Below are 25,811 nucleotides of genomic sequence, written 5' to 3' on the forward strand. Positions count from 1 at the left end.
CAGCATGCTACTATACTAAATACTATAGGCAATTGTAAGTGTATCCAAATATAGAAAGGTGCAATAAAAAAATATGGTATAAAAGATTTAAAAATGGCACATCTGTCTAGGACACTTAACATGAATAGAGCTTACAAGACTGGAAGTTGCTCTGGATGAGTAAGTGGTGAGTGAATGTGAAGGCCTAGGACATTACTGTACACTACTATAGACTTTATAAACGGTATATTTAGGCTACCCTAAATTTATTTAAAACATTTTCTTTCTCCAATAATGACCTTAGCTTACTGTAACTTTATATAAACTTTAAAATTTTAACTTTTTTACTCTTTTGCAATAACATAGCTTAAAACACACACTGTACAGCTGTATAAAAATATTTTTTCTATCAGTAGTCTATAAGCTTTTTTCTATTTTTCAGACTTTTTAACTTTTTAAACTTTTTTGTTAAAAACTAAGACACAAACACAGATTGGCTTAGGCCTACCCAGGGTCAGGATCATCTACGTCACTGTCTCATCTCCACATCTTCTAGAATACCTCCTGAAGGGCCTGCCTGAGGCTGCTTTACAGCTAACTTTTTTTTTTTGTAATAAGTAGAAGGAGCACACTCTAAAATAATGATAAAAATAGTATAATACATAAGCCAGTAACATTTATTATCAAGTATTATGTATTGTACATAATTGTATATGCTATATATACTTTTTTTTTGTTTTGAGACGGAGTCTTGCTCTGTCACCCAGGCTGGAGTGCAGTGGCACGATCATGGCTCACTGCCTCCGCCTCCCGGGTTCATGCCATTCTTCTGCCTCAGCCTCCGGGAGCAGCTGGGACTACAGGCGCCTGCCACCACACCCGACTAATTTTTCGTATTTTTAGTAGAGACGGGGTTTCACCGTGTTAGCCAGGATGGTCTCGATCTCCTGACCTCGTGATCCGCCTGCCTCAGCCTCCCAAAGTGCTGGGATAGGCTTGAGCCACCATGCCTGGCAGCTATATATACTTTTATATGATAGTGCAGCTGGTTTTTTTACACTGGCATCACCATAAACATGTGAGTCATGCCTTGTTCTATGAACTAAAGCTACATCACTAGGGGATAGGAATTTTTCAGCTCCACTGTAATATTTTGGGACCACCATCCTATATACCACGTCATGGACCAAAACATCGTTATGCAGCACATGACTGTATTTTAAGCAAGAGAGCTCCTTCCCCCTTGGCTCAGCTATGTAGAAACCCTACTTCAAAGAGACGCAGCGGAGAACACAGGGCTCTTCCTCTACTTCTAGCTCCCAGACATCTTTAGGTAAGGAGTAGGACCTACCAGCATTTCTCATCCTTTCCACAGCAACTTATTGTTGCTGAGGATAAGTTCTAGACAAGTGCAACTGAAAGGCAGGCCTCCTTTCTTCTGCCCAACCTCCACGCATGGGGCAGAGGCTCTACCTTTTGTGCAACACTGCTAAAAAAATAACTGGGGCCTCAATCACCTTTGTTCTGGCCTATAAAGTTGTGATTCCACACTGGAAGAGGCAAGCCAAAAAGAAGACCTCGGGCTGCTGCTCCCACTTCCCCAAACTGCTCAGCTTCTAAAGCAGGGTTTCAGAAAGAAGCATACAATTGTCCCCACTCCCAGCTCTGAGCCCCGACTCCAGAGATTTTGTGGGAGAGGGGGGAGAAGTAGGCCATAAAACAGTTAGCTCTTCATCTTTTCCCAAAACAACTGACTTCTTTACAACAGGGCATTAAAAAAAATGTTCAAGCCTAAGGGTACTCTTAAAAACAGTGGAGGTTTCGGTGAAAGATAATGGGGAGATCTGTTAATTCAATGAGGATACAGACTAAATTGTAGGCTAGTTATTTTTCAGGAGAGACAACAAAAAAAAACCAGCAGTGTGGAGCCCTCCTGATGTTAGAACAAATATCACATACTGACCTTGGGAACTATTCCTTCAAAGGAGCCTGGATTTGATTGGATTAGTCTGTAGAACAATGTGTGCCCCAAAGCATTATTGAAAACAATTGAGCAATCAGCTGAAAATCAATGGAACTTAACAGCTGGGAGTATGGTCAGGAAAAGACAAAGAGAACCCTGCCAAAACCACTGTCATCCCAAGGTGCCTGGGCATATCCAAAGCTGCACCTCTCTGAGGAACAAGATCAGAGGCTTTACAAAGTATGGGGGAAAACTACACCCAGTCACTAAACAAACAAGTGACAATAACAAGGTTGGTACCAAGAGTTGCTACAATATATTATTTAAAACAGCCGAGTCCAACCCTTAGGATGTGAGGACTTTTTTGCTTATCTGTGGTGGTGGGTATCACAAAAATTATGCATGAACTTTTTTTTTTCTTTTAGCTCATCAGCTATCGTTAGTGTTAGTGTATTTTATGTGTGGCCCAAGACAATTCTTCCAATGTGGCCCAGGGAAGCCAAAAGGTTGGATACCTGTTATTTTAAATGTCCAGTTAATAACAAAACGCACAAAGAAACAGGGAAAATATAACCCATGTGCCAGAAAAAAAGAAGGTTGTAGAACCTGCCTGTAAGAGTGACCGTATGTTGGATTTAACAGAATATATGACTTTAAAGTAGTCATTATATATGTTCAAAGAACTAAACTATGATTAAAGAAGTAAAGAAGGGCTTTTCACAAGATGGCGCCGAAAGCGAAGAAGGAAGCTCCTGCCCCTTCTAAAGCCGAAGCCAAAGCGAAGGCTTTAAAGGCCAAAAAGGCAATGTTGAAAGGTGTCCACAGCCACAAAAAAAAGAAGATCCACACGTCACCCACCTTCCGGCGGCCCAAGACACTGCGACTCCGGAGGCAGCCCAAATATCCTCGGAAGAGCGCCCCCAGGAGAAACAAACTTGACCACTATGCTATCATCAAGTTTCCGCTGACCACTGAGTCTGCCATGAAGAAGATAGAAGACAACAACACACTTGTGTTCATTGTGGATGTTAAAGCCAACAAGCACCAGATTAAACAGGCTGTGAAGAAGCTCTATGACACCGATGTGGCCAAGGTCAACACCCTGATTCGGCCTGATGGAGAGAAGAAGGCATATGTTTGACTGGCTCCTGATTACAATGCTTTGGATGTTGCCAACAAAATCGGGATCATCTAAACTGAGTCTAGCTGGCTAAATATATATATATATATCTTTTCACCATAAAAAAAAAGAAGAAAGGTATGATGACAATGTTACATCAAACAGAGAATATCATAAAGAGATAGAATTTACAAAAAGAAAAAAGGAATAAAATGAAAATCCTGGAGTTGAAAAACATAATAGCAAAATAAACTAAAGGGACCCATGAGGAGACGAGAACTGGCATTAGAAAGAATTGGGGAACTTGAAAATACATCAACAGAAATTATGCAATCTGAAGAACAGAAAGAAAAAAGAATGAAGAAAAATAAACAGAACTTCAGAGACCTGTAGGACACCATTAAGTGTACCAACATACAGCCAGGTGCGGTGGCTCACGCCTGCAATCCCAGCACTTTGGGAGGCCGAGGCGGGAGGATCACCTGAGGTCAGGAGTTTGAGACCAGCCTGGCCAGCATAGCAAAACTCTGTCTCTACTAAAAATACAAAAATTAGCCGGGCATGGTGGCAGGTGCCTGTAGTCCCAACTACTCAAGAGGGTGAGGCAGGAGAATCACTTGAACCTGAGAGGCACAGGTTGCAGTGAGCCAAGATCATGCCACTATACTCCAGCCTGGGCAACAGAGCAAGACTCTATCTCAAAAAAAAAAAAAAGTGTACCAACATAATGTATTGAGTAACATAAACCTAACACAAGAAACTCCAAGAAGGATAAACTCAACAAGATCCACAAATAAACATCACAGTAAAAATGATGAAAGTCAAAGACAAGGAGAAAACCTTGAAAGCACCAAGAGAAAAACAACTAGTTACTTTCAAGGGCTAAGATAACAATTGACTTCTTAGCAAAAACAACTGAGGCCAGAAAACAGTGGAATAACATATTCAAAGTGCTCAAAGAAAAAAAAAACTTGTCACCAAAAATCCTATATCCAATAAAACGATCTTTCAAAAATGAAGGCTTGGGAGCTGAGGCAGGTGGACTCAGGAGTTCAAGATCAGCCTGGGCAACAGTTGAGAACCTGTCTCTACAAAAAAATACAAAAATTAGCTAGGTGTGGTGGCAGATATTCTGAGGCAAGAAGATAACTTCTTGGAGGCTGAGGCAAGAAGATAACTTGAGCTCAGGAGGCAGAGGTTGCAGTGAGCCAAGATCACGCCACTGCACTCCAGCCTGGGCACTAGAGCGAGACCGTATCTTGAGAAGTATTTAAATCTTTAAAAAATGAAGGCAAAATGAAGACGTTCCCAAATAAATAAAAACGAAGAATTTTTTGCTAGCTGTTCTACCTTATAGAAACACTAAAGGATTTCCTTCAGGCTCAAGCATATGACCACCAATGATAGTTTGAAATCTGTATTTAAAAACATAGAGCACCAGTAAAGATAATTATGTAACTATAAAGTACATTATAAGTGCCTATTTTTCTTTCTTCTCTTACCTGATTTTAACAGCCATTACACAAAATAGTATTATATAATGTACCATTGGACGGTTGATACATAGAAATGTAATGTATTTGCTAATAACAGCACAAAGGAGGAGGTGGGAGGAAAGTTGTGCTGCATTAAAGAAATAACTACTGATGGTAAAGTAATAATTATAACAATATATTCTCAGGGTTATAACATTAACAGATATTATATAACACTAATATCACAAAAAAGGAGGAAAGGAAACAGAGGCATGTAGGAATAATGATTCTACATCTCACTAGAACAAAGCTTGTATAAATTTGAAGCTGATTCTAATAAGTTAAAATGCATATAATAAACCCAAGGGCAGCCACTAAAAAAAAAAAACTCTCAAAAATATGTAGTGAAAAATAATCATTACACAAGTTTAAATGCTGCATTAGAAAATATTCACTTAATACTAAAGAAAACAGAAAAAGAATACAATAGAGAACAAAAAAAGACATGAGGGACAGAGAAAACAGAAAGTAAAATGGCAGGGATAAATCCAACTATATGAACAACTACATTAAGTGTAAATGGATTAACCGGAGGGGCGTGGTGACTCATGCCTGTAATCCCAGCACTTTGGGAGGCCCAGGTGGGTGGATCACAAGGTCAGGAGTTCAAGACCAGCCTGGCCAAGATGGTGAAACCCTGTCTCTACTAAAAACTACAAAAACAATTAGCCAGGCATGGTGGCAGGTACCTGTAAGCCCAGCTACTCGTGAGGCTGAGGCAGGAGAATTGCTTGAACCCTGGCGGCAGAGGTTGCAGTGAGTGGAGATTGCGCCACTACACTCCATCCTGGGTGACCGAGCAAGATTCTGTTTCAATAAATAAATAAATAAATAAATAAATAAATAAACAAATGTAAATGGATTAACCAAGCCCATCAAAAGGTAGAGATTGTCAAACTGAATTTTTAAAAAATGATCTAAGTCTCCAGAAGATACAATTTAAATTTAAAAATACAAGTAGATTGAAAATAAAAAGATGAAAAATAATATATCATGTAAACAACCATAAGAAAGCTGGAGTAGCTATACCAGTATTAGATAAAACAGACTTTAAAAAAATAGGTAAATGTTTGACATATACAGAAAACTTTTGTCTCATATCTTAAATAGATATTATATATATATATCAAACTGTATATATTTTTAAAGTCTGTTTTGTTTGATATTAGTGTGGGATATGATGAGGTTTCTCTTCAAATAATCTGATCAATCTTTTATTTTTTTAATTCATAGTTACCCCCCCTCCATTCTTCTCCTTTTTTCCCCTTTTCCCTTCTTGCCTTTGTTAAATGCCCAGGCACGCCACACTACCAAGTGTTATCAGTACCAGCTCACATTCCTTTCCTTATTTGGAAAGAGGACTAACTTTATGGCTCATTACAGACACCCCTTCCCCTATTCCCTCCACTTTCCTTTACGTGCCCACCCTATCTAAAAAAAATACAATGTTTAGCCAACCAGGATTAGTTTAGATTGTACGACCCGACCCCGGCCAATGGGGAAAGGGTACAGGGGCAGGACTTGCATCAGGAATAAAGGCTCTCGTGCCCCTTTGTTCAGGTGTGCTCTCAGGACAACTGGCCAGGGAGGCACCCTCTGTGCAGAAGTAAAATTGCTTTGCTAAGAATCCTTTGTTCAAGTGTTCAATTTCCTTAGGATTTTGAGTGTTATTCCTAACAGTATAGCCACTCCAGTTTTCTTCTGGCTGTTTGGATATACATTATTTTTCATCCTTATATCTTATTTAGATATAAATATCATTATATAAAGATACTCTTTATCTCATATCTAAAGAGAGTCATTTTGTAATGATAGAAGGGTCAGTCTTTCAGGAAGAGGGTAACAATTATAAACATATTTGCACCTATTAACACAGTACCAAAATATATGAAGAAAAACTGACAGAAACAAAGAGAGAAATAGAAAATTCAAAAGCAATGATAGTTGAAGCCTTCAACACCCCACTTTCAATAATGGATAGAACAATTAGGTGGAAGATCAACGAGAAGAAGACTTTGAACACACATAAACCAACCACACCTAAGAGGTGTCTATGGAACACTATAGAATTTATACTCACTATAGAACACTCCACCCAACAACAGGAGAATATATATTCTCAAGCACACATGGTACATCCACCAGGAAAGACCAGACCACATACCAGGTAATAAAACAAACCTCAAAAATTTTAAAAGAACAGAAATACAAACTATGTTCTCTGACCACAAAGGAATGAAGTTAGAAATCAGTAACATTAAAAAATTGGGGGCTGGAGCCGGGGGCGGTGGCTCACACCTGTAATCCCAGCACTTTGGGAGGATCACAAGGTCAGGAGATAGAGACCATCCTGGCTAACACGGTGAAACCCCATCTCTACTAAAAATACAAAACATTAGCCAGGCGTGGTAGCGGGCGCCTATAGTCCCAGCTTCTTGGGAGGCTGAGGCAGGAGAATGGCGTGAACCCGGGAGGCGGAGCTTGCAGTGAGCTGAGATGGAGCCACTGCACTCCAGCCTGACAGAGAGTGAGACTCCGTCTCAAAAAAAAAAAAAAAAAAAGAAAAATTGGGGGCCGGGTGTGGCGGCTCCCACCTGTAATCCCAGCACTCAGGGACACAGGGGTGGGTGGCTAATGAGGTCAGGAGATCAAGACCATCCTGGCCAACATGGTGAAACCCCATCTCTACTAACAATACAAAAATTAGCCAGGCATGGTGGTGTGCGCCTGTAGTCCCAGCTACTCAGGAGGCTGGGGCAGGAGAATCGCTTGAACCTGCGAGGTGGGGGTTGCAGTGAGCCGAGATCATGCCACTGCACTTCAGCCTGGGCAACAGAGTGAGACTCTGTTCTCAAAAAAAAAAAAAAAACCGGGGCCGGGCTTGGTAGCATGTACCTGTAGGCTCAGTTACTTGAGAGGCTTAGGCAACAAGGATCCCTGTGAGGCCAGGAGTTAAGAGGCCACAGCATACTATTATAGCATCTGTGAACGGCCACTGCACTCAAGCCTGGGCAACACAGCGAGACCCCATCTCTTTTTTTGTTTGTTTTTGAAATGGAGTTTCGCTCTTGTTGCCCAGGCTGGAGTGTAATGGCGTGATCTCGGCTCACCACAACCTCCGCCTCCCGGGTTCAAGCTACTTGCCTCAGCCTCCCAAGTAGCTGGGATTACAGGCATGCGCCACCACCCCGGCTAATTTTGTATTTTAAGAAGAGACGGGGTTTCTCCACGTTGGTCAGGCTAGTCTTGAACTCCCGACCTCAGGTGATCCACCCACCTCGGCCTCCCAAAGTGCTGGCATTATAGGAGAGCCACCGCACCTGGCTGACCCCATCTCTTAAAAAAGAGAAGTTAAAACATTTTTGAGAAATTCAAAAATCTTTGGAAATTAAGTGATTCTTAAACAACTAATGTGTCAAAGAAGAAACCTAAAAGAAAATAAAAAATACGTTGAGACAAATGAAAATGAAGACATAACATACCAAAATTTAAGGGTGTTTAGAGAGAAAGATATAGCTATAAATGTCTATAGAAGAAAGAACAAAAGATCTTAAATCAAAAACTTAACTTTGCAATTATAAATAACCCAATAACAGCCGAAACAATCCTGAAAAAGAAAAACAAAGTAGGAAGATTCACACTATCCCATTTCAAAACTTACTATATAAAACAAGTAATCAAGACAGTGTGGTACTGACACAAGAACAGACATACAGATCAATGGGATAGAATTGAGAATCCAGAAATAAAACCATGTGCTAATTTTCAACAAAAGGGCCAAGACCATCTAACGGGGAAAGAAGTATTTTCAACAAGTGGTGTGGAGATAAATGTGATAACTACACACAAAATAATGAATTTGAATCCTTAAGTCATACCCTATATAAAAATTAACTAAAAATGGCCAAAGACCTAAATGTAAAGGTTAAAATTACAAAATTCTTAGAAGAAAACACAGAGTAAATCTTCATAGCCTCATATCTGGGAAAGGATCCTTAGAAATGACTCCAAAAGCATGAGTAACAAGAAAAAAGAGAATTTAGACTTACTCAAAATTTAAAACGTTTGCGCTTCAAAGGATACCACCAAGAAAGTGAAAAGACACAAGGGGCTTATATCAAGGACATATAAAGAATTCTTACAACTCGATAAAAAGACAAATAACAATTCAAAAGTGGGCAAAGGATCTAAAGAGCCATTTCTCCAAGGAACATATACAAATGGCCAATAAGCATGTTCAAAGACACTTGACATCATTAGTAACTAGGGAAATGCAAATCATAACCACGAGGAGATACCAGTTCACATCCATTAGGATGGCTATAATCAAAAAGTCAAAATAAGAAGTACTGGTAAGGATGTGGAGCGATGAAAATCCTCACATACCACAAGTGGGAGTGTAAAATAGTGCAGCCACTATGGAAAAAACTGTGGCAATTTATCAAGTGACTAAGCCCAGAATTACCTTATGACCGAGCAGTTCCACTCCTACATATACCCAAGAGAAATGAAAACATATGTCCACACAAAAACTTGTATACAAATGTTCATAGCAGCATTATTCATAACCAAACAGTAGAAAGAACTGAAATGTCCATCGAATGAGGAATGGATAAATAAAACATGGTATAACCATACAATAGAATATTATTCAGCCATAAAAAGGAATGAAGTACTAACACATGCTACAACATGAATAAATCCTTGAAAACATTATGCAAAGTGAATGAAAGAAGCCTATTACGAAAGACGACATATTATAATATTCCATTCACATGAAATGTCCAGAATAGGGAAATCTAGAGACGGAAAGTAAATTAATGGTTACTCAGGGAATCCCTAAAGGAATAGGGGGTGACAGTTAAAGGGCATGGGATATCTTTTTGAGATGATAAAACTATTCTAAAATTGACTGTGGTAGCTGCACGTGTCTGTGAATATACTAAAAGCCATGGAATTGTATACTTTAAATGGGGAATTACATGGTGTATGAATTATATCTCAATAGAGCTGTTTTAAGCTCTGGTCTCTAAAATACTTTCAAATCAAATACCCAAAACATTGCTGAGAGACAGTAAAAGTTTAAAGATCAATTGCAGCAATGCCACTGACCAATAATCACATAAACTTCATTCCACCACCAATGTGTATACAACACATACACAGAATCCACTAGTTTTGTCTTTATGTTTCCTATAACTTATAATACTAAATTAGATTAATAAAAATTTTCAAGGAACATGTAAATGAAATACTAAAACCAACACATAAAATGAAAAAGAGGTAGTAACAAATAGCTTATTAAGATGGCCACAGAGGGTTGGTTTTAAGAACAGTTCACCGAATTTTTAATACAATACAGTAAGATAATTTGTAGTTTTCCCCTGTAATGTGGTTTTGCTTGTACTGTTTCAAATGCATCTTCCCAGAAAATCTAGTCTCTATTCATTTCTCTCCTCAAGATTTCAAATACCAAGTAGAACACTGAAATCTTAATATACATACTCATTATCATAAAGCCTTCCTCTTCTTGCCCTTCTTCATTAAATCAGTGATAAACTAAACTTCTGAGGTGATAACCAAGTTATTTCAAGTTGTTCATTGTTAATCCTCTACATTTAAGGATAAATAATTTGAAGTAGCAGGAATCATTTCTAACAAATAATAATTTTATAACTATAATTTTCCTTAGAGGAAAACATCCCTAATTACTGCTGCTAACATACTTGAAATCTAAAGTAAGATCTCATATAGGATTCATGCTACAAATTATAGAACAAGCACTGTATCATAGCAACCCAGCAATACCACTACAGTGACACGCTGAGGATGCAATCCAAGATTCTAATTTAAGAAACTGGCACAGAATATAGGACATGTAGCTTTTTTTGGCAATACCCCTAGAACATTAATAACTAAAAATCTAAAATCAGCTTTTATTTGAAACTTTAGAGAGCAGGCTATTATAAAGTAACAATGGAAATGTTTATTAACAAAGGATTCACAGCACTGTGACTAAATATGACTTATTAAGGTTCTGTGATTTCATTAAAATTGAAAATGGTGGGAAAAAATTGTAGACATCGTATTTCAGGAAATTAGAACACATACGCACTGCCAGTTTGATAATGTTCTAATATATAAATGTATGTATTATTTTAAGAAAACCCCTACAATACTAACTAAAACTTTCAAGAACTTAAATATTTCCATGTTTTAATCAATTACCATTCAAATGTAAGTATATCCGCAACTACTGCTATTTTTTATTTCAAAAAATTAACTGGGCTGGGCATGGTGGATCACACCTGTAATCCCAGCACTTTGGGGGGGCCAAGGTGGGCAGATCACTTGAGGCCAGGAGTTCGAGACCAAGCTGGCCCACATGGCGAAACCCCGTCTCTACTAAAAATACAAAAATTAGCCAGGCGTGGTGGCTCGTACCTGTAATCCCAGCTACTCAGAAGACTGAGGTAGGAGAATTGCTTGAACCAGGAGGCAGAAGTTGCAGTGAGGAGATTGCACCACTGCACTCTAGCCTGGGTGACAGAGCAAGACCCTGTCTCAAACAAACAAAAACAAAGTGTTCAAGTCTCTAGAGCAGGACCTAAGCTCTACAGACATCCCACTTCCTTCTACCATCAGCATAAATGGGCTTTGGGATGGTGGTGGTGGGGAAATCCAAGAACCCTGGAAATTATATAAAATATTATATATATTTTTTAAAACGGCACATTCTTTAAATTGGATTTTCCAAGAGATTCACATATAATTTCCATGAAATTAAATACTAGTACTCTTAGAAATTATTTCCTTTCCATTAAACGTAAGAAACTTATAACCAAGGTTTCAAATGAGTTGATTCAGTATTTCCAGAAATAAAAACTTTATTCACAAACAATTCTAAATTGATTCTAATATTTTTTTCATTCAGAAATTTGCTATTTGTAATATTCTATTAACAGAAAATAATAGGCTATTGAACAACATACACAGTATGATCCCACTCATGGGAAAATATGGGAAGATGCTCAAAAATTTAAAAGAGATTTCCTCTGGGTGGGAATTTTTACTTTCTACCATTGTTAAGATTCTCCTTTGAGTTGTTTTAACAGTGAGTCTATAAGTTTTTACAAAAATAATAAATAAATAATAAAATGGGGTAGTTTAAAATATGACACTTCCCATTACATATTCTTTAAATGAGTTTATTTTAGAAAACCATGAAAACTGAGATTCGCTGATGACTCACAGCAAGTATTGTATTATAACCTAAAATAGTCATTCCTGTTCTATAGAAGTTACTTCTCCAGATCTTAAAAAAATTAGTTCTTAAAAATATATAGAGAGTATCCAGGTGATCCAAATTAAAAACAGATTATCAAAACAGATGAAGTACCAAAACCAGTGACTAGATATACGGCAGCTAGGTGAAGGCTGAGTTATTTTTACCTTTCCTATACGAATAATCAAAATTTTTTATGGGCCAGGTGCGGTGGCTCACACCTGTTAATCCCTGCACTTTAGGAGGCAGAGGCAGGCAGATCACTTGAGGTCAAGGGTTCGAGACCAGCATGGCCAACATGGCAAAACCCCGTTATCTACTAAAAATACAAAAATTAGCCGGTTGTGGTGGCGGGAGCCTATAATCCCAGCTACTCGGGAGGCTGAGGCAGAAGAACTGCTTGAACCCAGGATGTGGAGGTTGCAGTGAGCAGAGATCATACCACTGCACTCCAGCCTGGGGGACAGAGCGAGACCCTGTCTCAAAAAAAAAAAAAAAAAGTCTTATGAAGGCAATATGACTGGGGAAATAAATGCATCTTAAAAGCACTTCATTGTCATATTTGCTACTTTATGTTCACTCTGGATTCAAAATTAGGTTGGTTCATTCACTGGAAGCACAAAAGTATGTGGAAAACTATTTGAGGAGATGACATCTAACTCTCATTTCAGCTTGTCTGGAAGTTTTAGTGGAAGAATAAAATCAGTCAAGTGGTAGATTAGCCCAATTGACTTTTATATCCCAGTCTCTGTTATCTTGACCTAACTTTTTTCCTCTATCAAATTGAGAAGAAATGATCAGAAAGATAGTACTATGCTAATGTGGAAGAGTATTTTAAAAAGTTTTCAAAAACTTTGTGTAAAAGGGGACCAGAATATACCCAACATTTCCAAAAGAAGCAAAAACAAGTAGATTCTAATCAGTTCTTGATAATCTACAATTTCTTCAAGCTAATTACAGATCATTATAACTTTGAGGGGTGACTCCAAAATCTAACTGTGACACAAATGTGCTGAATGATTAACAATTCACTTCATCTTGTTTCTCAGTACTCATTCATAAAACAAATGCTCTCATATTTTTTTGAGAAAAACTTTAGGTTACCTAAAAAGGAGAGGACAGTGTTTCAAAGAAGATCAATGAAGCATTTTTATATCAGAAGAATTTAAGAAACAAAGATCCCTTGCTTTAACAGGTCTTAGAAAAATCTACGTTCAATACTGGCTTACTTGCCCAGCACCTATAGCCTAAGACGATACTACAGTCTAAAGGTCTAAAGACTATAGGCTATAGGCTTAGTCTTAGTCTTTAGTTAAAGACTATAGTCTAAAGACTTACTCATTCAGCTTTTACAATTTCCACTCACTTTTCACCTTATGCAAATCTCATTTCAAGTTATCAAAAAGAAACGTATTGGCTGGGCATGGTGGCTCACGACTGTAATCCCAGCATTTTAGGAGGCCGGAGCGGGTGGATCACGAGGTCAGGAGTTTAAGACCAGTCTGGCCAACACAGTGAAACCCTGTCTCTACTAAAAATAAAAAAAATAAAAAAAATTAGCCAGGCGTGGTGGCAGCTACTCGGGAGGCTGAGGCAGGAGAATCACTTGGACCCAGGGGGCAGAGGTTGCAGTGAGCAGAGACTGTGCCATTACACTCCAGCCTGGGCGACAGAGTGAGACTCCGTCTCAAAAAAAAAAAAAAAAAAAGAAGAAGCAAAGAAAAAGAAAAGAAACGTATTTCTCTTGATAAGGTTCTCAATTATAAATATTTCTCTGTTGCACTGTAAGGAAATAAGGTACTCAACTTTGCTTCAGTCCAGGCAACAAACACCTTCCATTTAATAGAGGAATCAGCAACCAACTGAGAAGAGCAAGTCATACATGACCGGCATAAGAATGTAACCTACCTAGGTTTTGGTTTCTTCACCTATAAAATGCTAACCAGTTTAGTGTTGCAGGTAAACATTACTCAGTTATAAATCATCCTAAAATTGTAAATTATTGTATGATATAAATGATGTTTTTCTTTCAATCAATTTAATAGCTTTTGCTTCATTCTTTCATTCAATAAATATAAAACAGCATTGACTATCTAAATCCTGTGTAGGAAAATATGGTCTTGGGTCTCAAAGCACTTATAGTCTAAAGACAAAAAGCAAGCACTTTAACCTTATTCAGGCAACTTGTCCCAGCATATTTTGTGCTCTCCTTCATGCACATAACGATGACATCTTATCATGCAGTGTACACAGAAGATGTTCTATAGAGTAGGGAATAGATAATCCCAATTTGGCCAGGAGTCTAAGTGGCCAGCAACCCAAACTATCAATGTCTTCTTATAAGCAAATCTGAAAGTCTTGGCAGGCCAGTAAAGGTTAATGTAAAGAATATAGTTAATGTTTAGAAGACATTAGTAAAGAATATAGTTAATGTATAGAAATTAACAAATGGGCACTCTTTGATTCACATATGCAGTGATCTATTTGATATTTATAACTGGGTTTCTAAATGGCATCTCAAATTTAAAATTTCCAAAATACAACTCTGGATTTTCCCTCTATACCTGATTCCCCCTCCAGTGTACTCCTTTCTCAGTGGTGGGACACATTCCTATCCACCCAGGTGTCCAAGCTAAAGCACGTGAGAGTCATCCTTGACTCCTACACCTCTGCCTTTCCATCTCCTCCCAAACAATTCATTAACAAGGTCCTATCTGAGATATATCTCAAATGCATCTTTTTCTCTCCATCTTGGGCTACTACCCAGGCCCAAGTCACATAAAGTCTTACCTGGCTTATTAATCTCCTAACTTGTCCTCCTAAAAATCTTCTTCTGCTACAATGCATTCTCTACCCAGTAGCTATAGTAATTTTTAACTGCCAAAGTTTCTGAAAGAGTTGTCCATACTTACTCATTCAGCTTTTACAATTTCTATTCATTATCCACCTTACACAAATCTCATTTCACATTATCAGTCCTCCAAACGCCTCTCAAGTCACCAATGTTGCCTAAAGACTAACCCATGGAAATTTCTCAGTTCTTACTTGACTTGTCCACAGTTATCCACTGTTACTACTTTCCCCACCCATCCCCCAGTTTTTAAAGACTCTCTTCCCCTGACAGCCTTGTCTCCACTCTCTCCTGTCTTCTTTGGCCTCCACTCCAGCTGTCTCTCTTGGCTCTTGGTTGTACCTTTTTCCCTTACCCATTATCTCAATGTTGGTATTCCTTGGAGTCTTCTCATTCTATCCATTTTCAGTGGGCAGTTGCTTCTACTTCCATTGCTCCAAATGCCACATGTAAACCAAAGACTCTCAAATTATCTCTAGCACATTGCTCCATATCCAAATAATCCGCCTTCCTACTAGGCAGCTTCACTTCAACTTCCCATGGACACTTCGACCTGTCCAACAAAGAACCATTATCTTCTCCTCCCAAATCTAATGTCTTTTTTCCCTTTCAATAAACTGCTATCATACATCCAGTTGCCCAAGTTAGAAATGTATCATCGTTGATTGTTCCCTCTCACCAGATTTTGCCTATGATACCACCCCATCCCCACTTGGACAAGCACCTTTATCTCTTGTCTGGATTACTGTGTCAGTATCCTCACTAGTGTTACTCACTCTGATTTCCCAATACGTTCTTCATGTTACTGGCAGGTATGAATGCAATAAATTGCCTACATCCATTCTTCAACATAGCAACAAGATTACGCACTAGACCCTAAATGCTGTTCCACTTCTCTAGTGATACAGAATATACCACAGAGATATAGAATGTAACCTATATTCTAGATCACAGCTATGTAAACTGCTGGTAATTCCCAAAATATGCTATGCTCAATTACCTTTGGGTCTCCATATATTGTCTTTTGGGTGGACCTCTTAGCCCATCTATCTTGGCCTAACACCTTCTGGCCTTTTAGATGGCAGTTTACCTGTCACTTTCTCCAGGAAACTTTCCCTGATCGCTCCCCTCCTGTACCAAAACGGGATTGAGTCCTTCACATACTCCCTTAACATTTTAGAGCTTATTCTTATCATGACACTGAACACATTAATTGCAACTGCCTGCTTACAAGTCTGTATTCACCAACTATAAACTCCTAAAGACATTAAATTTAAAAGAAAAAGCATTCATCATTGTTTTCACTTTACTAAGTTTTAATCTCTGCAGTGGTTCACCAAAATTTTATGCACTATGGAAAACCAAAGAAAGGAAAAGATTTCTGTACTATATTTTTGAAAATAAAGTGTGTGTCTAATTTCACAGCAAACAAAATATTTTGCCACTGACCAATTTAAAGAAGAATGGTAGGGCACGTTTTTGTTGTTGTTTTTGTTTGTTTTAATAAAATTAGAAACATTCCTACAGAAGTTATGTCTTATTTTACTTTTAACTTCAATAGATATTTTTCTTCAGAAAAGCCTGTCTGAAAAGTTGTTTTAAAAATCTACCCACTTTTGCTAATTAAAATTCAGGAGTTATAACAAAAACTGTCTCACCTTTTTCCCTTTTTCACTTTTATCAATTTAGAGGCAGGGGATTAACAATGAGTTCAAATAACCATTGACTTATGGTAATAGCTATAATTATGGAATATCCTTGATACAATGTGAAACAAAGGCAAAACCAATTAGACAAAATATACAATTTTTTAAAATCTGCGTTCTGCTGAAAAAAATATACAATTTTAGATTTGATACTACTGAACTGCAAGTTCTAAGCCATTTAAAAATTCTTGTTTCAGGTATTCAACCTCTTTTAGCTATTATCTAAATGGTTTATTCATTAACTAAGCAAAACCTGAGAGAATAAGGGTTTTAAAACCCTGTACTTTCCTCCCTACCTTAAAGAAAACTTCTCTGATGAAATGGCAAGATATTTATTAGAATAACAAGAGTGAAATCAATTCCCAACAGAGGCTAAACCAGAATGACTTCTGAGATCCCATTCAGCACTGGAAAGCTCAACTAGATATAACATCACAGTAAGGTTATAGTAGCTGCAATTAGCATCACCATTCCAGTAGGAGGAGTGTGTTTCCAAGAAATCTCTTGTCTTCAGTATCCAAGTTAGACTACCCCCACCAAAAAAAAAAAAATTCCAGTATGTTTCTTCAGCAAACCCAATCAAAATTACAGGATTTCTAAAACTCTTCATTACTTACTTAAAAGTCCCACATAAATAAAATCCTTCAGGTAACAGTTCAAAAAGACAGATATAAAAACTAGGCTTGAAACTGCTTATTAGTCAACATCCTGCTCAGAGAAGTAGAGTTTATTTTGCATAATCCCAGTCTGTCATATAAAACTCTTTCAGCAAAGCATTTAGATTCCTTGTTACATAATAATACACTAAAAGTATTATATATTTCAAATCTGTTCCTTTTACCTCCTTCAAGGACATCCTTATAAGGAAAGATTGCATCTCAAACTTAGAAATTACTGCAAACAAATTGTTTCAGTTATTTTATACACACATGTCCATGTCTAGGAGTCAACCCAGTATTACTTTTCCTCACAAATCTTATACAGTAACTTTCATAGCAACAAATCAATCAATAATGTTACATGTCACTCATACTGGTCATTGGCAAAATACAAATAATCTTTTGTTTTAAACCTACATTTACTATTTACTACCAAGATATTAAGGACCCAGAATTCATTTGCTTTAAATCAAGCTTGTCCAACCCACCTTATTTTGTTGTTGTTGTTCTGTTTCGTTTTGTTTTAGGCTTTTAGCATCCTGAAGCCATGGTTTTTAGTTTCTGTCTCTAGTGATAAGCAGAAAAGAAGGACGAGGAAGGGGCTTTACTGGCACAACCAAAAACAGAAACTAAGAACCCATGACTGTATTCTCTCCCTTGGATTCCCCTGTTTTAAATAATCCTGAACCAGTTTTAGGCATAAATATATTAAAACCAAAAAACTGGGTGAGGCAGTGATTCACATCTGTAATCCCAGCTTTTGGGAAGCCAAAGACGGAGGATCACATGAGGCCAGGAGTTCAAGACTAGCCAGGACAACATAGCGAGAACTTGTCTGTACAAGAATAAAAATAAAAAACTTAGCTGGGTGTGGCAGCACACACCTGTAGTCCTAGCTACTTGGGACAATTGCCTGAGCCCAGAAGTTTGAGGCTGCAGTAAGTTACAATTGTGCCACTACACTCCAGCCTGGGTGATAGAGCAAGACCCTGTCTCAAAAAAATACGGAAAACCAAAAAACAAAACAGAAAAGAATCAACATCTGGTAGATAGCACCAAACATCACTAAAAGCAGCACAATCTAAAGGGGAAGGAGTGACTATAAGACAACCAACATATAATTTCTTCATCAAAACACTGACTCTGTCTCTATGACCACATTATGCACAAAATACTGTATTTGGTACCATAACAGGATTTGAAAAAACAGATAATGACTTCTGCTTTCACAGAAAAATTCACCATCTCATTCTGGAGAGAGAGCATCACAACATAACAACTGAAAAGCCACCCAAACAACAAATCAACTAACACAAGTATTATTCAAACCAGTTACCAGAAAAGACAAAGACAAAATAGGAATATGGAATATAAGCAGCCCTGAGTTCTCACTGCCCTACCTTCGATAAAAAGTTGTGGTCAAGATTAAGTTAGATGATAGACACGAAAACACTCTGGAGAAAAACATTTCTTAATGTGAAATAAAAAATAAGGCATGACCAAAAACGCAGTAAAGTTCAAGAATAGTTCCTTTGTTCAATATCTTGTATTTAACATATACAATGGTAGTATCAGGCCTAGATCTTCAAGAAACAGAACAGTGTTGTGAGCATATAGAGGAAACTAGTTTTACATCCCAAAGTGGTTGAAATCATTACTTATTATCCTGAATGATGGGATTAAAATTAGGCAAACCTCTATCACATGTTCTCGATTTTACTTGCCAGCTCCAAAAATCACAGAGAAAAGAAAACTGACCACCCTACATCAAATAATAGTTGGGCTTTAATTATGGTAATGACAATAAACCAGTAGAATCATCCCATCATACCTAAACTCCAGAATCTAATGGCAGTATCTCCCCTTCAGGAAAGTAGCTAATAAGCCATAGGGGGCAGCAAAGTTAAGAGAGCGAAATGTAAATAGCAGGAGGTGAAGCCAGGGCAGGAAATGTTAATAGGCTGGGTAATGAACCATGAGTATCAAAGAGAAAAGGACGAAGTCTCAATTAATGAATTAAATCAATAGACAGACAATGCTAACCTGGTGATTCTCAATCCTGGCTGCACGTTAGAATCACCCTGGGAGCTTTTAAAAATACTGTAAGTGGATTTTACCTTAGGCCAATTAATTTACAATCTCTTAGGGATGTGCCCAGGTATTGATTTTTTGTTTTGTTTTGTTTTGTTTTGTTTTGTTTTGTTTTAAACTCTCCAGGTATAGGCCGGGTGCAGTGGCTCACGCCTGTAATCCCATAACTTTGGGAGGCCAAGGCAGGCAGAACACCTGGGGTCAGGAGTTCGAAACCAGCCTGACCAGCCATGGCAAAACCCCTATCTCTCCTAAAAATACAAAAATTAGCTTGGCATGGTGGTGCATGCAAGAGAATCGCTTGAACCTGGGAGGCAGAGGTGGCAGTGAGCCGAGAGATCGTGCCACTGCACTCCAGCCTGGGGACACAGCGAGACTCAGTCTGAAAAAAAAAAATAAAAAATAAAAAAAATGACCTCTCCAAGTATAGCCAGGATTGGGAACCACAGTGCTAAACACATAAAAACAAACTAGTCTTTATCCCCAGCTTTTTACAAAAATCTAACTTTTAAAAATGAAACACAAAAATCTAAATGTGTTATTTCTGTTAGTAAACCTGTCTTTGAAATCCAAGGCAGCAATAACTCCTTAAAGACTAATTCATCTTTGTTATTTTATCAAGAGAAAAATGTTATTCTTGCAGGTGAAAATGGCTAAACTGAAGCTGAAAGGAATGAGTCATCACTGATGCAGGAAGACAATTTAAATCTACTGTTTACATGACAGTAACATATTACAATGGTTGCATTATTTTACCAAATACATTTTATTGGATTAGCACTTTATTCAGTTAGACACTTCATAAAATAATCCACAATTAACAATCAGATAAGGTAATAAAATGGAGAGGAGGAAGAGATGATCCTAAACAGGAATTCTAAAGATGTTAAAATGGGTTTAAATAGAAAAGTTTTTCCTTTATGTGAGGACTAGCAGTGAACACTTTATTTAGCAATTTCTCTTAAGAATATCCTAAAAATGTTTTAAATTTTTTTAAAATAAATCTTCCAGAAATCTCAGAAAATAGTCCTAAAATGACTAAAATGTTATTTCCTTTTGTAAACAATTTTCTTAACATCTTCAGATGAATTTGAACTCTCCTCTAGTGCCATCCCAACTGTGTTTAGATGGAATGATAGTAACTTTGAGAAGATCTATAAACCTTAAAAGTTGAGTGAGTAGTACGGTTTTCTCTCCACAAAAAGGTTTAGCTATAGAACTTAAGATAATGTCAGTGTTCTTGTTCCACAATTACCTTAGATCACCTACTTTAGAAAACACACACATTTTTCCCCCTAAAGGTAAGGAAGCACTGCAATCAACACCACTATTACTGGCCTCAATACCTCTAGTGGGACACAGTTGCTAAGAATGGACCAACAAAGAATCTTGAGTGCTACTTGGGAAAGTTTTACCTCTTCTGAAGGGGACTTCAATCTCAAAGCCAGTTTCAGCCTATCTTGCTATTTATTTCCCGGCTGTCTCCTAAGATGACTGCACATCTATATAATTCTACTGGTTAGGTTGATTTCTTCGCTTGGTAAAAAAATCTTATCACAGCTTTTAATGTTTTAAAGAGTCTGACTTAATCCTATTTCCATTTCTACACTCGTGCTGAAAGATGTTACAGCTGCACTTCAGATCACATAAATCATATCTGAAAACTGATTATAAATAAAATCACACTTTAAATACACTAGGAAAGTTTACCATTTAAGTAAGTAATCCTATTAATAATCCTTCATTTAAAAATATTTTTAATCTGGATTTTCAAATATTTAAGAGAATGGGAACTAACATTCTTTGCCTATTTTTAGGCACTTAAATTATTCCCCTTAATCCCCACAGGCCTGGGGAGATTTGTATTATCCCCATTTTACAGATAAGGAAAACGACTTAGAAAGATTAAAAATTTACCTTTGACCCAGGACTAACCCCAGAGACCCAACTCTATCACACTGCTTCAAATTTACGTAAAACAGTTAACAGCACAAATACTGAAATGATTTGACCTAGGTCCCAGTGTCAGCTGCAACATCATCCAGATAAGTAATCACAGGCCAGAAACTATTCTTTTTAGGCCTCAACTTTCTCATCAATAAAATGGGAATACTGACCTTGCAAAAAGTTCAGGGATGACCCAATGAATAGGATGTTTGTAAAAATACAATGAGCCATGGATTATCAAACAACAGTATTACCCTTACTTACTAGGTGTGAAAAAGCAGGAGATACACAGGGATTAAGGGTTACATATCTTTGGATTGTTTCACTTGGTATGAACAATACTGTTTTATAATTTAAGAAAATTTTTAAGGTAAAATAATTTTAAAATGCTAAAATGTTATATAATGTAAGGCATCAACTACTTTACCAAACCAAGCCTTCCAGAATCTTAAACAAAATAGGTTAGACTGAAAAGCCTTTTAACAAGGCTTGTTTATTAAATATTTTCAATTATAAAACAATTTATTCTGAACATTTTTGCCATTAAAATCCCACAACCCGCTTACTAAATTATTTTGCACAAATACTTCTTACAGGTGAAAAGGCTGGATTATTTTGTTAATCCTTACTATGGTTTGAGGAAAACTAGTTGGCACCTTTCCAGTTCAGATGCATGTGGTCAAAGTGTAACATAAGCAGGCTGGTATGAAACTTAAAAGATCTTGGAGTCCATGGATATCTGAATCACTCCACAGTAAGATGGTATTTCAGAGGAGGAAGAAAATTCTTTCTTTCATACACATACTAAAGGGCTTTCCATGTTTTTGTGAAGGCCACAAATGGAAAAAACTACCACTGGCAGAAAAAACACAACACTGTGGTATCAAGTACACTGCCAAAGTTCCAATTGAAGCAATTGAATGTTGGTGTTTTTTTTTTAAATCACTTGCAAGCATTTTGGCATCTGGAGTAAAAGAAGTTGTTCCTATTAGTTTGTAATCCAAGTAAGGGTCTTATTTCCTCAATTAAATTTGCATAAATTTATCCTGAATACATAATTTTCCTTATGATGAATACTGTATTTTCATGCAAATATCTACAATTAATGTAAAGTTCCAATTTACTTTTTTCTTTACTAGTGACCAAATACTATATGGCACCTTCAACTTGTTGAACCCTACATCATATAACTTAGATGATTACTGACTCTATGCATATTTTTGCCAAGCTTTTAAAAGCAAAATGTGGCCAGGTGCGGTGGCTCACGCCTGTAATCCCACCACTTTGGGAGGCTGAGGTGGCCTGATCACCTGAGGTCAGGAGTTGGAGACCAGCCTCACCAACATGGTGAAACCCCATCTCTACTAAGAATACGAAATTAGCCGGCCATGGTGACACATGCCTGTAATCCCAGCTAGTTGGGAGGCTGAGGCAGAAGAATTGTTTGAACCCGGGAGGCGGAGGTCGCAGTGAGCTGAGATCGCGCCATTGCACTCCAGCCTGGGCAACGAAAGTGAAAAAATAAAATAAAATAAATAAAATAAAAGCAAAACCTATCAAAGCTGCATCTCCTGGCTTGAAACCAACCAAATGTTTAATATTCAATTACTTTTATTAAAGTATACTATTAAGAAGTACAATACTAAGAAACTAGAATATCTTACTAAAAAGCAAATTAAATAACTATGAAATAACTCTAGCACCAAACCTTCAAACTACAGTTTGACAATTTAATGGGAGGAAAAAAATCAGTAGTATAAAAAAACTATGATATTTTAAATAAGTGTAAATTTTAAAATCTATGAATAGCAAAGACAATATTCTTTTATAGCTATGACATCATTCAAGAATTAAAGTCTTGGCAATGCCTATCATTATAGTCTACCATTTTGCTATGTAAATTTTAACAATTTTTATATGCTAAAGAGCAATCAAATGATAAATTCGATAGCACAGACTAATATCTCAAAATCTCTTTTCAAAAGCCAGTTTGATTCTAACTGTGAGATGTCATGATTTAGAAGCACTCCAAGAGTCAGGGCAAGGTAGGGTCTCAATAGGGTTCTGGAGCTGTTGTAGGTCAACTGTGATTTGATCTGGGGTTTTCTTTAGACTCCTCGCCAAACTAAGGCTGGATTCACAGGCCCAAAGACAAATGAGAACCAGACTGGCCTTGAAGGGGATGCTGCAGCTTTTTCAAATGAATTGAAAAATCTGAACATCAGATAGGGATTTCCGTCAGGTTGCAAATTTTATCTAAATATGTAGGAGCATTATCATCTTGTTCCAATATTTCTATCTCATAAAAAGCAAGGACATTAAAATTATAAAATTAAGCATGAGTAATACACAAAGAATAAACTAGAAAACCAGGAAATAACATCGAAAATCCTCTAAACCTAGTGGGAAAAGTGAGCCAAAAAGAGTGCCAAGTTCTCCTGCAAGGCATTAGGCACGGATACCAATTTGAATTCCTGTACAAACCTACAAAGTCCCTGGAATCACTGCCTGGCAAACTAAGTTCCCATTCGACTGCAAACCAACACTACCTACTCCTTCATATTTCCAAATAGACCATGTGTATCGGCTCACACAACAGAATATTTTAAATCTATTCTTTGAGCTAAAGGATACCATTTAAAGCTAACGATCCAGTGAATAAGATACTACACTGGTCAAATTTTAGGCTTTTTCTTTAAAAATACATCCAAAGGCCAGCTAACTCTTAACCGTTGTTTGCATTCGGATTCCTGGTCTGATGACTCTTAGGGGCAATCAATGGGAAGTGAAGTTGAGAAGAAGGTGGGTGCAGACGGCTTTATAATTGTAAAAGTAAAGGACTAGCTAAAAGTGGCCGAACAGAGGAGCTGACACTCGGGAAAGTGAAGGTCGGGGAAGGTTCGTGCGGTTGTTAAAGCAAGACCGGGAAAGGGCAAACCTGGAAGAGGAGTGAAGGACTCTACTTCACGGGACGCAAGATAGGAAGTGCAGGTTAAGCAAGCGCGCAGGTGGGGAAGGGTGTTGGCCTCCCCTAGGATGGAAAGAGTTCAGGTGGGAATTAGAAGGAAACAGCCAAGACTTCACAGAAAACCTGTTTGAATAAGGAGGAGGGCGTGAGGTGACGCCAAGGCATTGTGGGGAACTCGGCTCACACACTACCAGTCCCAACTGAGCAGGAGAAACCCAGCAGGAAATGGCTCTGCTGGCGCAGAGGCAAGCGTTGCCAGCCCCTGCGCTCGCTGCTGGGGCTGCGCCCTCGGAGGTTACCTTTGAGCTGGGGCAGCGGGTGCAGCTCTGCCTGGCTGCCCTGGCTGCGAAACTGCGACGAGCCCTGGGAGCGCTTCTGCCTCTGCGCCTTGCGGACCGATTTCCGGGTGAAGCCGTCCACTTTCTCCGAGGCCGAGATGGCGGCGCTGGCAGCCCCCGCCGGCGGCGACGACGACGACATCTCCGCGGCCCTGACGCTTGGCAGCTCCGGCTGCTGCTTGCAAGGCACGGGCAGCGGCGGAGACGGCAGGAGGAGGCGGGGGAGAGGCGCGGGGTGCTCGCGCCCCTGCGCCCCGGCCCCACGGCCCTCCGGCCCCGGGACGCCGCCGAGCTTCTCCTCGCCGCCCGCCAACGCCTCACGGCCACATCTCAGCGCCGGAGGTTCCTGGTCCCCGGCGCGCGGCGAGCTCCCGGGGCTGACGGAGGGAAGGGCGGGGGCGGAGGGGGGTGAAGAAGTTGTTGACTCTGGGCGCGCAGAGCGGGTGGAAGAGAGCCCGAAGTTTAGACAACTGAGGCGGGGGCACGGGGGTGCGGGTGCCGAGCGCGCCTCTCGTCGCTTCTGCCCCCGTCGCCAGCCAGCCGGCCGGCCAGCACCTCAGCGGCCGCTGCCAGCGCAGCCCGCCCTGCCTGGAGCCTCCTCTCGGGGCGCTGCCATCGCGGGTCCCCTCGGAGCCACTGCCGCGGTGCCCGTTCTTCCTGGTCAACGCCGGCCCCTCATCGCCCGGGGCGCTGCCCCGTAGCCCCGGCCCTCTGCGTGCACACACTCGCTCCTTGCCGCGCTGGGCGGCCCGAACCCCCTCCCCCACGCGCCCGTCGGCCGCCCACGGAGAACCCCAGGCGAGCGACCGCTACAACTTGAGAAGGTGGTTGGTACAGGCGAGTGGGGAGTGTGTGCGCGTGTGCGCGCGCCAGGGCGCGCGGCCCGGGGAGGGGCCTCGCGAGGGGTGGGAAGGAGGAGTTTGACTGACAACTTCCGCGGGGTCCCGCCCGCCTCTTGGTGCGGCGGCGGGGGAGGGGGCGGGAAAGCATGCCAGCCCTCTTAGCCAATCATACGGCTAAGCGGCAGCGACGGCGTGAGGTGCGGCCTCTTGAGGCAGAGGAGTGGGGCGGGCTGTGTGACGGGCTTCGGCCACAGCCAATCGTAAGTGAAGACGGCGAGCGGGGTGCCCCTGCGTCACAACAAAAGCGGCAAATCGCTTGGGAGGGAGGGGAAGCGCTCCTCCACCAGCGGGCACTTTTGCGCTCACGCGCGACTGCTCCGGGCTGTCATTGCTCTCCTGACCGTCTCCGAGAAGACCGGGAAACTTGAGAGGGTGCGTTCAGAGAGCAAAATAGAGCGCCCCTTCCCTTCCCTCACCTCTCTGCTGGCCAATGAAGAACTGAAGCGATTGGTGGGGCGCCGGAGGGC

At 39.5% G+C, this 25,811-nt stretch overlaps 2 protein-coding genes across 5 annotated transcripts in view; one reads left to right on the forward strand and one right to left on the reverse strand.

Moving 5' to 3' along the window:
• The window catches only part of PPP2R5A (protein phosphatase 2 regulatory subunit B'alpha), a 72,561-nt gene extending 47,219 nt beyond the window's left edge, over positions 1-25,342 (reverse strand). The window contains exons 1-2 of one of the 4 annotated variants that reach the window (XM_054660603.2): positions 10,103-10,400; positions 5,287-5,404 (exon numbers count right to left, since the gene is read on the reverse strand). In XM_054660603.2, the coding sequence (XP_054516578.1) occupies positions 5,287-5,383 (97 nt within the window). In that variant the 5' untranslated portion in view covers positions 5,384-5,404; positions 10,103-10,400. 4 annotated transcript variants of the gene reach the window in all.
• LOC129135984 (large ribosomal subunit protein uL23-like) lies at positions 425-4,265 on the forward strand. The gene has a single exon (XM_054658478.2). It carries the CDS (start codon positions 2,667-2,669, stop codon positions 3,081-3,083), a length of 417 nt encoding a protein of 138 aa, XP_054514453.1. The 5' UTR covers positions 425-2,666; the 3' UTR covers positions 3,084-4,265.
• Positions 25,343-25,811: the final 469 nt, after the last annotated feature.

The sequence above is a fragment of the Pan troglodytes genome, chromosome 1, assembly GCF_028858775.2.
Source record: "Pan troglodytes isolate AG18354 chromosome 1, NHGRI_mPanTro3-v2.0_pri, whole genome shotgun sequence".
NCBI lineage: Eukaryota > Metazoa > Chordata > Mammalia > Primates > Hominidae > Pan > Pan troglodytes.

Bases quoted from the DNA above. Each gene is read 5' to 3' on its own strand.
- LOC129135984 (XM_054658478.2), top strand. From the start codon at position 2,667: ATGGCGCCGAAAGCGAAGAAGGAAGCTCCTGCCCCTTCTAAAGCCGAA.